This window comes from Helicoverpa armigera, chromosome 14 (genome assembly GCF_030705265.1).
Source record: "Helicoverpa armigera isolate CAAS_96S chromosome 14, ASM3070526v1, whole genome shotgun sequence".
NCBI classification, from domain to species: Eukaryota; Metazoa; Arthropoda; class Insecta; order Lepidoptera; family Noctuidae; genus Helicoverpa; species Helicoverpa armigera.
Window position 1 is genome coordinate 11,321,423 of NC_087133.1, and position 15,627 is coordinate 11,337,049.

The 15,627-nt window shown below is 34.9% G+C and overlaps 1 protein-coding gene across 1 annotated transcript; it reads right to left on the reverse strand.

The window, feature by feature from the left end:
• Positions 1 to 2,686: 2,686 nt before the first annotated feature.
• LOC110375102 (glutathione S-transferase 1) lies at positions 2,687 to 12,523 on the reverse strand. The gene is made up of 5 exons (XM_021333079.3): positions 12,362 to 12,523; positions 6,534 to 6,678; positions 4,376 to 4,576; positions 3,749 to 3,954; positions 2,687 to 3,124 (listed from the first exon to the last, which is right to left on the reverse strand). Exons 2-5 carry the CDS (start codon positions 6,672 to 6,674, stop codon positions 3,022 to 3,024), a joined length of 651 nt encoding a protein of 216 aa, XP_021188754.1. The 5' UTR covers positions 6,675 to 6,678; positions 12,362 to 12,523; the 3' UTR covers positions 2,687 to 3,021.
• Between the last annotated feature and the right edge of the window lie 3,104 nt (positions 12,524 to 15,627).

Sequence of the window (15,627 nt, forward strand, 5' to 3'; positions counted from 1 at the left end):
TAACTACAGGGGTGCGATTCACTAAGGCAAAACATCTTTACAACCAAGAAATCATCGTTGTAACATCAGATGAAAAGTCGGCGGTATTCATTAGTTAAAATTGCGCGATCGTAGCGCCTCAACGATGTTGACGGCGTGACATAGAACTAACATTTGGTGCCAAATGTATGAAAATCGGTATTCAGCAACACGAAACATCCTCGCCTGCAACGACAACCTCGCCTTCGCCCTCGATTTTAACTGTCAAACCGAAAAGCTTGTAAATTGTGGATGTTTTCTTGGATGAAGGCGATTAAAATGTAAGTAAAACAAGTTATTTAATAAATTGCACTGTGAAAATATGTTTTCATGATGTTTTGTTTATCGTACTTTAATTCCTGAAACGTTTACGCCTATTTTTAATGTTTTAGATGGCAGTTCGTCTTTCCTGTATGATTTTTTTGTTGGAAGGAACTAAACATCAAGATAATTGAATAAATAAGAAGTCAGGCCTCTGTGATACGTATTACGGATTTACTAACTACTGATAGAAACTATATTAAGGTTGACTGAAGAACAGATTAGACAGTTGAAAGATTTCTCCTTTCCTAACAAAGGCGAATCGTTAAGGAGGAATTAGCAACCACACCAATACATTACACTTAATCAATATAATATAAATCATCATACAGTAGGTACAGTGGATAGGTGCCTAAAACTTACTGTCCATCAACCTTTTGTATGTACTGTAAATTTTTTGGTTAGTGGGATTTATGTATGCACCAAATAATGGTATGTGACATTGCAAGAACAATGTCTCACAGGCAAAGGACTCAACAATATACAGTAGATACCATCAACCATCCAGATATTATTGATAAGTACGAGGTAAGAAGCAACTGTGACCCGGTTAACAAGTAAGCCGGACTCAAGCAGTGACTTGTACAGTGGACGTCATGCTAGAAGTTATTTAATAAACAATAATATGTGTGACACCTTCTAACAATACATATGTATTTTACCTGTGTATGTTAAATAGTGATATAAACATTTCTAACATTACACAATAGTGTGCAGGTATCAAAGTATTTTTTATAAAAATACTTAACTTTTCTGTAATCATCATTAATTAATAAAACAATTTTTTTAATTCAACATGTCTTTTTATTATTTTGTATTTTATAATTAACATGGATTTATTTATCTAAATTCAGATTCCAAAACATTCTCCTCGCATAATGGAATGTATTTTTAACTCAATTACACCGAGTTCTGGCAAATTCTTCATGTTGCCTCAGAGCTGCAATAGAACTGGACTTCCTCTGAACTGCTCCTTTTTGTCCTTCCAGTACTGCAACACAAGCAAAAATTATATGGTAATATATAAAATAAATAAAACAACTATTTGCTTGGTGTAGTTTAACTTTCAGTTGCAATTGCAAATGCCTTTATGATTGAATTTGAACGATAGAGTAAAATTATTGTATATGCCTGCTGTCAACACTAATTTAGTACCTAATACATACAAAACACAATGTAAAAGAGTACCTACTATACTTACCATGATTTAATGCAACAGTAAACACACACAGGTTCATAAATTATTATTGATTACTAACCTTACACCACAGCTCCAATATTTTCATACACCCACTACATCACTGTTTGGGGCTGTTGTTTTCGGATCGTGCCTGATGACTTCGCATTTGCAAATCAAACATGGTTTGCTTTCCAAAAAGCTTACTAGCTCTACCAACTGACTCAACGAAGGCAGTGCGTTGCGAGACACTAAAAGATAAATATTTTAGTTAATAGACGTAGTTCACAAAGACTGTATTGTATATTAAAATATAAATGTTACGTACTGTGTACTTACTTTCGATAGTTTTGGTACCAAACTAAAACACAGGACAAGTAGAATGCCGTTGGTTAGGGGTACAGCTTTTTTTAAAGTCCACTTGACCGCTTAAAGCCATTTAGAACTTTGAAATCTCGTATTTAGACAAATAAAGATATAATCCAGTTATGAGCAAAATGTTTGTTTTGGTTTTGAAGTTTTGAAATGACACAGACTATATATTATACTACATAACCTTATAACAAATGTCAAAGATTTGAGTCATTATTTTCTATGTCGAAAATGATATAATTAATTAAATATTCGTTGCATAACGAATAGAATGTGTTTTAAACAGACATATTATGCATTTACATTGATTTAAAATGTCGAAATATCGTCAAAAAACGTTAGTCGAGATTTCTCGATTATACTTTAAATGGAATTTTGGCAACACTGTAAACATCCTAGCCGTCATCGTTGTTCGTCAGATCGTCGACGAGTTTTTTTGCTAAGCGAATACGGTTTTTATCAACGTTGTTTTTAAAAGCGATGTCTACGATGCGACATCTGTGAACTCGTCGTTGTTAGCATCGATGATGTGTTTGTTACAGAATCGCATGGCTGGTCCGATTTGAAAAATATTTCAGTGTCAAACAGGACATCATGAAAGGCTACTTTAAATCCGGGTGAGCCAGAGTAATTTGTGATGTGGGTAAAACTACTGGTATGTGGGTAATACACACAGTCATCCAGAGTCCTGTATGCTCTCGAGTTTTGGTTATTTTCAGGCGCTTTAAAAGCATTTCAAAGGCTTTCAGAAGCTTGCCATATTTTCGGTAGAACCTGTTATCGAAATTAAACAATCACTTTTTATATTTAAACTTTTATTCGTGCCTTATAACCTATTCTTAAATAAATCAGAATGTAAAACGGTGTAATTTGAGAAAACAATTTGTGAAGTGACAGCATTTTATACTGTGTATCATGAAACGACTCCATTCGATTATCCAAAAGAAAATCGAAAAAATCTGATCATAGATGGACGAACCAGAGAGTAGGAAAAGCCAGTATAAAAATATTTCTTTAAATCTGGTTAAACGAAGTCTCAATAATAACTCGGTTGACGTAAAGAGTGTTCATTGAGCTTCGTTGGTTTATTGTCATCTGCATAAACGAATGGAGCTGGTTTGAGGATGCTTGAGTTACTTCTTCATCATACTGTTGACGAGCCCCTTGAAGGCGTCCAAACCCTTCTCGTTAGCCTCTTGGTAGCCGGGCGCCGATGTCTTCACTGTTTCATACCATCTGCAAAACAATAGGAACGTTAGTAACATTCCGGCTAGGTTAAAAATTGTTAAAGGTCTTTTTATGGTATGTTGGCGTGAGGTAACCAATCGTATTTACGGTAGATACGTAAAAGTAGAAATGATGATGATGATGAGTACATCCCCTTTTTCACTTTGTTCCACGTTACGCCACGTAGGTAATATTATAAGTACCTAGGTACTTTAGCAAGTCGTGTTCAGGCGCCGAGCAGTCTCGTCACGGCATCTTGCGTTATGAGCTCAACATGTGTGAGTGCCTTAACAATGAGGAAACCTTAACATAAAAGTCTGAAATTCAAGCAACGAGCTCTGGCAACTGAGATTAAATTTTTTTGCCTACTCGCAGAAGTCTCTCACAATATACAATACAATAGTTACGCTAATTAGAGGATTTAGAGGTAGAATGATAATGATGACAGAGTTCGACAGTTACATTAATGTTTTCCTCAATATCCTGCTGACGCACTTCCATAAAAGGCATGGGATTTACCCAACACCTAAGTAACATAATTTTTGATTTTGCCTTTGTAAATTTTTAAATTGTTGATGTAGTTGTATATAAATAGGAGTTTGCATATAAACATTAGTAACATAAGTATATTACCTCTTAACATTGGGGTACTTCTTGAAGTCGATATCCGAGGCTTCGAAGCTTGACACACTGGCGATAAGGCTCAGGTCAGCGAGGGTCAGGTTGGGGCCGGCGCAGAACTTCTGGCCTTCCAGGAATGTGTTGAGGAGCTGGAGAGCATCTTCGATCTTGGCTAGCTTGTCCTTGTCAGCGGGTGCACCACCGAATACTTGTGGGTACTGGAAATAGAAGATAGTTAGGACGAGGTATATTTAGCTTGAATAAGATGTCAATCTCCATATTATTTGATATTCAGTCGGGCAAGTGCAACTACTCATTGTAATTCAAACATCGTTTTGTCACAGACAACTATTAAACGAAACAGCATGATGACTTTATTGCTGTACCCATCAGAGTCCATAATTGTGACAATCATTTTATATTCTACGCCTAATGTACATTATGGAATGCAATATAAATACGATATGATATGACGTAAGACGAGAGGCAGAAATGCAAGCAAGTAAGTGCATTTTTTACAAAATCTTAAAAACATATTTAGGTCTTGGTATCTCCTCAGATAAATACTCAAGCAGTAAGCATTATAGAGACCCACATTTTTGCATATAAGGGAAAAATAAGCAAAATAGAAATACTCACGAAGTAATCAGCAAATCTCTGGTATAGAGTGCCGATGTCAAAGTACAGGCGCTGGTCTACTAGGGCCCTCGCTTTGGGCTCCTCGGGGTACAGGCCGCTGCCCTTGGCATATTTGTTCACCAAGTATGTGATGATAGCTCGGGACTCCCAGATTGAGAACCCGTCGTCAACTAGTGTGGGGACTGTGTGTTGGGGGTTTAGCTGAAGAAAGAACAATTAGTTAGGGATGTTACTCTAATTTTGATACTCATTTAATTTAAAGGGGAATCCAATTTTAGATTGACCAATCTTATACTTAATCAAAATATCTCTCGGGTTTATATCCATGCTAACGAATGATTTAAACAAATTATACTTCCACTCCCACGATTTTGTAAAAACTCGAATTCATATTTTTGATTTGATACCTAAAATTCTAGACATCGCCGCTTTTTATGTTTCTCTAATCTCACAAAATTTCAACATAATGATCTTAAAATTAACTTCGTCTTTTAGGTTTTGCCTAGTCTTTTTTCAGACAACAGGTTTTTACCAAATTTATAACGTCCGAAACCGAGCTTACCTGTTCCAATGTCATTTGAAACAATCTTTGTACCACGTAATAACACGTTCGGAAACCGGTTTATGTTTCCATTAACTGAGGAAGGTAGCCAACGATCCGCGAGTTATTTAATATACCTGCTTTATAATATAACTGATGGAATGTCTTATAGAAGGGACATGCATGTAGGTAGGTACTAATTAATCCTCCAAGGTTATGCTAAGCCTACTTATGCCTGTGGAATCAGCCATGAAGTTGAATAGGTCTATAATTAAAGAGTCTCCGTTTTTTCCGTAGTCAAGAGGGTGTGTCGTGGCGTGCACTATTAAAAATTGTTTATTTCTCATGTGAAATCATTCAGCTGCCAAGACTAGATACCTGCCTATTAATCGATCCATTGATGTGCCCTATAAAACTAAATGACAAGACAGCGCAAAACTGCTAAGTAACAAAATTAAATTGTTGTATCTTACTTCATTATAACAACGATAAAATCTAAGATATCTTCATTAGATACACAGACACCTGTCTATGCAATGGCTGATATACTCAAAACAAATATTGACTTAAAACTTACAAACAACACTGTGAAGTACATTGGAAACGCTCATTGTCCTCAAAAAGGTTCAATGAACCTAAATTCCTACTGCAAAATTACATCACTGTCTATGCGACCTTCAAATGAGTACCTTTAAGGTATTATAAACCTAAGGCTTCAAGTTATAAAGTTGAATATACGTTGTTAGTGGCGATTTAGATTTGTACCGCGATAGGAAACGCTGGCCGCCTGCCATGGGTTCCTAGCATTCTGTTCTAGATTAGGAAATATTCAATGAGTGTTTGAAATCGAGTACCTACGTAGTTAGTGGGAGCATTTAACTCTATGGGTAAGATTCTCTCAGCCATTTAGGTACTAGGCTAAGCTCATCAGAAGTATTAAAAATATTGCGTCTGGCAACAAATGTATAAAAGTATCCTTTTGTAATATCAAAGGGACATGTAAGCATGTTTACAAATATGTATTTTAGATTGAGTATCTACCTAATTGTCAATTAACTTGTCTGTATAGCAACAGAAACAGGAAAGATTGTTTGTTATTCCAAGCTTTTGCCTTTGCCAATTAAGGATTTGCTTACCAACATCAGTTTTCCTCAATCCTAACCGCAAATATGTTATAAATACATTTTTAGTAAATAAACAATAGGTAGTAATTAACGTTCCTGGTCAGGTTAAGGATTCTGGATGTGTTTTTCAAAATCAAAATCCTGATAATTTTGTTATAAAGTTTATCGCAATCTTTCATTCCTCTTATAGGTTCATCCATGGTCATAATAATGATGGGGAGCTTATCAAAAACTCTTCCTTCTGTGTGTGGAGCAAAATAATATTAACGGCATTTCTGGACTACTTAAATTGATTGTTCCTACCGGAGACTTTCGTCTTCCATAGCCACAACAATTTCAGGATACCACAACTCAGCCGAACTACGCGATAATGAAATCCCAGTATCAGGGACTGATTGCTTGGAATAATACTGAACTGGGCCTATTTGGGACCATCTACTCTTTTTTATTTTTGCCTTGTGTTTTTCTTTACTGAATATTGTAAAGTCCTCACCTTAATGTACTCTGGCTTGAGGTGTTCCCCATGGTGCAGGTCTACGAGCTTAAGGTTTAGGTTCAGGTTGAGGGCCTTGGCTGTGAGGAGCACGGCGCGGCAGGGGGCGGAGCCCGGCACGTAGTACAGATCGATGGGCATATCGCTGCAAAGAAACAAAAACTTTATATAAAAACATTATCCTTCGGTAGGAGGGTAAAAAACAGCAGCTAAGAGTATGAGATCCGGTACTGTGTTTGATAAATTGAAGTTAAGTATGATGTGATCGTTAATAACATAATATTCAATGTAGGTGAGTATGATTCATTTTCAAATTCCCATTGTTGAATTTGAGCATTTATGCGTCTTATATTTTGCGCAATAAAACTTATTTTCTTTCTTTTTCTTTTCTTAGCAGGGTCTGTAGAACTACTGAAACTAGGTCCAATCGTCCTATTGCACGGAGCCAACCTACCTAGGTACTTAATGTATGTTGAAGATTTCATTGTGTGTTTATTGAATTCAAATCATCAAGTGCAAATTGCTGGCAAATTGAAGATAATAATTTATTAACATTGTAAATAATACTGCATTTATCTCGAGTGGTTAAATGTATTGTAAGCCTGATAATGGTTTAAGTTAAAACAATTTTATTATTTAACACAATATATCGTACGATATACCTTAAGTATGTTGCAGGGAGGTAACTGAGATAACACAGGAACATAATACATAATATTTATTTACGGATTTGTCACATTGCCCGATGATTCCACAAAAAAAACATAATGATGACTATAAAAATGTAATAAAGATGACTGTAATAGTGACTCGATATAAATCGTAATAATGACTCGGTGAAACGGGGGTTCCACAGTACGTAAGCGACATCTGCCCAAGTAGCATTTTGCTCCATTTAAGAGTACACATTTAGTTCACAGGTGAACTTAAAGCATTACTACAGTTCACTCGTGATGTATTAGCTGCATTATTGCAATTAATTACACCTATACCTGTCTAAGAGACTTATAGGAGTGTAGAGTAATACTTGTATACGGTTATGGGTGTTATAATACTCTAACAACTATCCTTTAGTCAGCTTTCTGACTAAGAGCATTATAGGAGGGTAGAGATACGGCAACCGCTGTTTAACGGCCTACTTGTTCGATGTTATAGAGCTAGCATTTTAATAGAACACTTCTGGTCATTTAAAAAACCAAAGGCTGTTATGTCTACTTGTCTTAGACTGTTATACAGCCAGTAGATGTATTAGGACTTGTTAGTGATACTTAAAATAACCTTTTTTTACTATCTGTACAGAAGTGTTTAAATGATTCACATGTGGACTGTAGGCTGTTAGAAGGGCTATATAACAGTTCACATAGCCTTATTTCATTTCCACCATTTTGTTCTACGTAACCTAAAATATTTACCAAATAAATCTACAAGATTAATGCAGATTTATCACAAAATACGCAGATAGAGCGAATGAGTTTTGGTTTCATGATAAAATTAATTACCGTAGTATAATTATAATGCCAATAAAATATCAAAAACTGAAGATGTAAATTTTCCTCTCCGCCAGTTTTAAATATTTCAAAATGAATAAAGCGTTTTTAGAGAGGCGCGTGAAAATTTTAGTTGTCAATATGTATACATTTCACGATAAAGTTGCATTCCCATGGCATTACCATGATATAGTATAAAAAACAGCGTGTTATATTATAATAATAATCCGCCGGAGTTAGTTTGTCCCGAATCCATACACTCCGTACAATTGTCAAACTAATATATTAAAATGTGGACATAATTTAGGACACAAGTGAATTTAAGGTAGCTTACTGGAGTACTTTTGTCCGATTTTAACTGTGAAGGCTGTGTATTTAGCCACTTATTACTCTTTATTACACTCATGTACGTTGTATGGTTCACACTGCGTTCCATATAGTGCCGTAAGTCAGCCTTAAGTCCGACGTTACTACTTAAACTGCTATTATACTTCTAATGTACAGCCATAGTGAACTTGAGGCTGTCTAATTTGTGCCCAAACTGGTTCAATAAAAGCATTATAGCAAGCTATACAGCTCATATACAGCTGACATACACAGCTTGTAGAGTACATGTGAACGACTAGACATCTTATATAGAACCCCGAATGCTACTTGGGTGTGTTCGAAACCTTAGAGATCTAGAACATGGTAAGATTTCTGGTTTTATCCCGTACTCCTTATACCATGACTTGCAAATCCTAGCGAAATTGACTATCTCGGTTCATAGCCCTAACTTTCAGTATATTCAAAAGTATTCTATGCACTGTTTAAAAATTTATAATAACGGGCAAAATAAAAGGAAAATGACGCGATGGAAGGCGCAGGAAATCGTGGTTGCGGAACATCCAATTTACCTATATGCACTAGCGTCGGAAACCTATATATTATTTAGTTGCACAAGACAAGGTCTTCCTAACTAAATTAACTGAGTTTCCTGCTAACATCCAAACAAAATATATCAGGTAGACAAGGAGAAGATGAATAGTCCAGATGATCGTTTAATAATAAATACGAAATACAATAAGCCGTTTGAAAACTTTAATGTCCTTGGGAAAAACCCGCGTTTATTTGTACATAACGATAATTATTATGTCATATACGCTGAGTGATAAATCTGTATTCATGTTAGGTTAACACATGCACGATAATAATGTATTTACTGTAAGTATTAGAGGCATCTAAAAAGCTGCAAATAAATTAGGACGACAATTTCAAAAGAAGCAAGTTAAGCTATAACGGTGACTGAATTTAGAGAAAATAATTTGAGGTAATTGGACTTTTAATCTGGACTTTGCACTCTGAAATCGCTAATCCTTGAGCAAGGGTGGTCATTAACGCTCATACATTTTCTGATTGAGAAAAGTATACTTAGTGCCCTGCAGAGGGCTGATGCACCGCCGAACAGAAAAGCGATGCCTTTAAAGGTTGAATGTTAAGAAAGTAAACACAGAACCATAGGAAAAGGTAACTATAAAGCCTTAAAAAATGAAGGTGACGGTGAATGGTAAGCCAAGGAGGGCGGAAACTAATCGAACAATTCTCTAACTGTATAGAATGTTGTGACAAAAGGTAAGGTCAGGTTAATTGAACGGGTACGACGGTTCGACAGCATAAAAACCTTTAAGGTCACACGGACAATTAATGAAATGACTAAGTCAAATATTTTGTAGGGTTTTTCCTTCGCTTCCTTCTTTTCTTGTAGCACATGAGTCAACAACCAAAGTACGGTTCTAAATATTTCCTTGGCCTACTTTTTTTAACTTGAAATGAAAAATCTGATTCGTGTGTGAAAGAACAGATTTTACATAGTTTGAATGCAGTTTCTTTTTATTTCTCAAAGTTCCCTCAGGATGCGGCTGAAACTGCGGTCAGAAGTCAGTAATAAGACTAAGTAAGTAGGTATTTTAATTTTACCCCGATGCGTGGACTTCTTTCCCAGACATGCTTGTTTTTTTTTTAATTGAATTGAAATTACTCAATGATAATAATAGTTTTATATTCAGTTATACAATTGTTTGACAAGAACTAGTTTCAAAGTCAAAGTTGATTGAAATTGAATGCCGAATGTCACTCTATGGTATGAACAGCCTTTTGTTACCCAAAAAGGTTTTCATACGGCCATGATACATAAACCGTCATAATGTTATTTCGTTACTCACAGTAGATTGAACCCATTATGAAAAATTAATAAATTGTTACGTGTCACAATTTACAATCGACACGAAAGCTATTGTGTAAGGCAATTTATGGAAATTAAATATTTTTATGCAGATATATTTCCACCTGGAAAAAGAAATTAACTTTTCACATACATTTTACTCGTATTTACACATCCACTTCATGCATTTTCCAAGGAGAAAATATGATCTCTGGAGTTCCAAAGTAAATTTACTTTGTGCCGGAATTCACCAAAATTTGTTGAAGTAGTTTGCTATGAAAGCGTGAACCTACATATTTCATATTTATTCGTAAGTAAGCGTCCAACCAAAGTTCCGATTTGTCATCAAAATGAATAGGTATACTCGTGTGATATCATTTTCCTTCCTTTTTAGCGGTGAATCGATTGTCAACAAAAGATAAGGATTTTTTGATGACAAACATGAATATGCAATTTTCTTATCAGAAAAACTATACTGTTTCCACCCACGCTTACCTACTTTGGTTGACATTGGACTTCGACATTTGACACGACTTCCCCTTTTGCGTGTCTCGATATGCAGTGAGAGCTGAACTAAACTTTCACATAGAATCAATTAATATAGTGTTTTAATTAAAGAACTTGTCCTTGTAAATAGTTTAATTGACCTCATCATAACCTATATCGCGGGAAACGGCCAGGTGTTTTTGACCTAGTTCGAGCACTTCCCTAAGGAAGCGAGTGAAACTTTTATAACTAATATATGTAACAGGAATATTTTCTCATATGTATTTATTTGTTTGAACCCTAAAGCCGTGAAAATTCCTGAAACGATGTCAAAAATTCGTCACTGTTGAAAGGCTACGCTCTTCCGTAGTGACATAGCTATATTAATTTTATCCTGGACCGAGCAGTACCTAGTTCCTATGGAACGGGACTAAAACAGCGGAAAAACAGTTAGTCTACAATAATATAAGGTACCTTCGTGATAAGGCACTGTTTATGATTACAAAGTTAATCCACCAAGATTTAAATACAAGACAACAGTTGATTAAATAAACATTAGTAAATAAACGGATCTAATCAACGATGACTATGTAATACCATTATCGTTGTTAGGTATTGCATCATTAGATATAGATATCATGTAGATATTTGTAAAGTCAACATAACAAGAAATAAACCAGTCTGTAAACACTTCGACAGGTTTTTGTATGTACATTATGTAAAGTAATAAATATTAACTTTTTTGCGAACGTTATCTAACAAGTGTAGGAAAATATTTGCTCAAATAAAATGCTAAGTACTCAAATAAGGTGTTTTAGCTATCTCTTCTATCATAAGTAGCTGTGGTAACAAAGGCTCATTTTAAGTCACTGCAGAATGTTTACTTTCTTAATTCAGGTAAAATAACCACATATTATATTTTAACGTGGGAAGTGATTCAGTTAACCGTTTCTTGACGGGCGTATCGACCAATTGAACTAGTTTTATATGTAAAGCCTTTCACTGATACACTTTTGTTTCAAGCAATGACCAATTTCACATTTGCGTGTAGGTAGGTACCGCGTGTACGACACAAGCTTAATAAAATAATTACGAAATTAAATTTCGTACCTCTGTGGAAATTAGAAATGATAAGTATTGCGTGGCAGGTGGCTAAATGAATTTCATTTATAGAACAAGTTCAACCCGTTTGTGTTTTGATTGTTGGAACTATTTTAATTTAACAAAAAAGCAAACTTCATAAGAAACTAACAACGATTTTTTTTTAAACAGCACGGATTCAAGAGTAGGTACATCACTCTAGGAGTCAGTTGTAGTAAAAATAAACACAACTAGAGAAATAACGTAACGTAAGTCCCGGCTTCCAAAACGATATGTTTATAAGCGCTAAAAATAAATATATTTCTACTTTTAATTTTCTAGAAGTTGACTGTTATTTCCAGAAACATCTTATTCACTACATAAACTTATACATATTTCATGAAATGAACTCTTCAATCACTGTTAAGAATATAATTGCATTAATCATTCTAACAATCATCACGACTAGTTGATTGCTACACGAAACCAAATCTGGCAAAGCATAGAAAAAAAACTTTTTTGGGTAAATCCTTCACAGTAACAACACATACCTACAAAAAGAAAAAAAAACTTACGTTTTTTAACTGTTTAAATTTGGAACACAACGCGATGCGTGCAGTCACTGCCGGCTGGGGGGAGCGATTAACTGCGAGAGTAGGGAGGTCAAGTGTTTTATAGTTGCGTCGAATGCATGACGCATGTCGAGGACAAAACAGCCTGATCTCCCCCCAACCAATGGGCAGCCGTAAACTTCTTACTAAAGTTGTGTTATCATTGTCCTACGTAGTCTAGAACGCCCGAAGTTTCCTGAAAACACGAAAGGTAGTGTCACGCTTAGTTGTATGCCTTCGATATGTGTCACGATCATTTAAGACCCCCCTGTTGATGTCTTGCCTTCATCAGCTCGAATTCTTATTCCGAGTCAGTAACCTGTTTCAGCTTTCTTGGAATACATTAAATAATGTCTTCCTTTTGTGGAGCGGATTTTGTTTTTTGAGCTAAACTTGAGTGGGACTTGCCAGGATTCTACTGATTAAGAGAACGTTGAAAACCACCTAAACAATATTAATAGCTGAACTTTCAAACAGTCTTTCTAATAATTTGGATCTGATGAGCCATGCAAAACAAAAGAAAGAAACAAAGAAAGGGATGGTGAAGTATTCATGAGCTTTTGAGGGGGGTGAGCCAATTAAAGTAATTAATCAAGCAGTCAAGTGGCCCTAAAGGAAAACAAACATGGTGACTATAACTTTAATTAAATTACCTTTTACAATTTAATTTCTGAAACTGAAGTTTGCATCATGGCTCAATTCAAAATGGAGTTCAAGAACTATTCAAGATGTGATGTCCTACGTTGATATAATATTTATTGAGAAAGATAATCTAATGCTCTTTGTGGCAGGGGAATTGGTATCCAAATCCGAAAGTAGGAAAACTGTCTCTATGTACCTAACGTTTTCGGTAAAATGATTCTATGACTGCTAAGAATAGGAATGTGTTTATTAAAAGCTCAGACACAACAAAATTATTATTTCCCATCATATGTTTAATTTTTCACGGGTACCTAAGCCCAGGTTTCTTAGTACACAGCTAGATAAACTTTGGTCGCCTAGGTTCTTGAAAATCAGTCGTGTAATCAGTTTCTATTGCTAGCTAGAGCTAAATGCAGGCAAAGCAAATTAAACCTTTTTTTTTTGTTATTTAGCTAGCAAAGTCTTCCTAATCGAATCACAGCTCTGTCTAACAATTACATAGTTCCTAAAAATCTATGTAGGTAGGCAATGTTTATTTTTACTGTCTAGCTAGTCATGCCTTTAGTGACAGCTACACTACGTCGATTTTCGCGATAACTGGTAGGTACAGCCTGCACACGGTGTCCCAAAACTAATATGTCATTGTTTTGTTGGTGTTTAATAAATATTGTGTAATAATGTGTGATTTATCATATTTTAATTTTATGTGTTGTCATTCTATTTTACCCAGTAACAGGATTTATGATCCATCGATTCCGCGAGTGATAAATACTGCAATGAAGTCATCCGTTAGGTAGTATATTTCCTTAGATAAGACGTTTGAAGAAAATAGCTTTTCAAAAAAAATATCTTCTGGAAAAAAATGGGAGCTTCTTGTATTTTTTATAAATACCGGAATAAAGTTTAATTGACATTGAGCTCATTAATTAAGAATGTCGCGCCGCAAAACATTGAAAACAAAAAAACTAATTACGTAGGTAGGTAGGTATACAAGCACAAATAAATAAGTCAAGTGAAAAATATTTTTTCTTTCACGTGATTTCTTGTGTATCACGATACTTAATCAAAAACTCTGAAACAAATTAAAAAAATCTACCGAAACGCGGATCTTCCATAGAGGATAATTTTGTATGTATTTGCCACCTGCTACAAAGTAAAAGTTTAAAATACTTAGTAATTTTTTTGTTTTTCTCTAATTAAGTCTCAAAGATGTTTTAAAATCGGTTCAATGATTTGTTATTTCTGGCTTTTATATGTATGAATAATTTATAGCTAAAGCGAAATGTTTTACATATATCTTAATAAAAATATTTATCTCAATCTCAACCATCTCATACATTGTAAAAAAAAAACAATTTTTTCATAAAACGTGCTGGAATCTAGTTGCAAGGACAATCTTCCCGTTAGGCCAATGCCTTCAGGATCTCAGGTGTCGAGTGACCTCAGCTGCAAGGATGAAAATGCCTGTCCGGCTGGTGGCGAATGCGGCGACCGTAACGGGAACAATACCTCTACGGGAATTCAAAATAAGGCCGTTTAAAAAAGGTGTCAAGTGTTTATTTTAATTGTATCTTTACAAATATTTTAATGTGAAAGTATCTCAGTCTATTTGTACGTAACTCTTTTTATTAAATTAAATAACAACTTACATTGTTTGTATGGAGCTAGATTACCTGCAATCAGGCTTGGTCACTTATTCATTCTGATGCTTAACTTTGGTCTTGGGCTATAATAGGAATAGAAAATTCATAAATCTATTGGAATACAAATATGAAGAAATTAACACAGCCCGCAGCGGTAAAATTTTACCTACCTATTATTTTATTTATAGGAAAAGGAATCGAATTCACAGGCCCTTATGTTATTAATGACACATCTGTTTTTTCACAAGCAATACGTAGGATATAGGTAGGTAATACCTACTAGGTATAACATAAATCGTATGGAGGATATAAAAATTGGAACAACGAATATCATTTAAAACGATGACTCGAGCAGTCTCTGTTGACTTTGACTATTAATATTGGGAAAATCCATGTTTGTAATGCTACAGCTGTTAACGAAAGTTAATGGGAATCATAAAAGGATTAGTCAGTCATAGTAACCTTGCTCTTTATGACATAGAGCCGCTTATTCAGATTTTTGGAATATACCTAAAGATTTCTATGATATTAGATTAGAACTCTTTATAATTACTTATTAAATTATCATTACGTATATAAGTCCAGAGAGCTTGATTAGGGATTCTTTTATAGTTCAATTAACGATTTGTTTTACTTCTTCAAGGAATCAATACATTCCTGGTATGATAGATAAATAGGACTCAAGAGAGATAGTTTCTGGCACACATTACTGTGTTGGTTTCTGGATGTCTTTTAGTTTATTTTTATGGTGTACTGTTGTATATTCGAAGGATTTTTTATGTGGGATCAGTTTATGTGGCAGCGATAGGTATACCTATTCTTATTTCGCTGTAAGTAGGATATCGGATTTTTACTGTATTTTCGAACATGTACTGAATAGGTACATGTTCGGACTAGGTGTTTCATCTATCTATATCAAAACGTGTAAGTAGGAAAGATTTGATT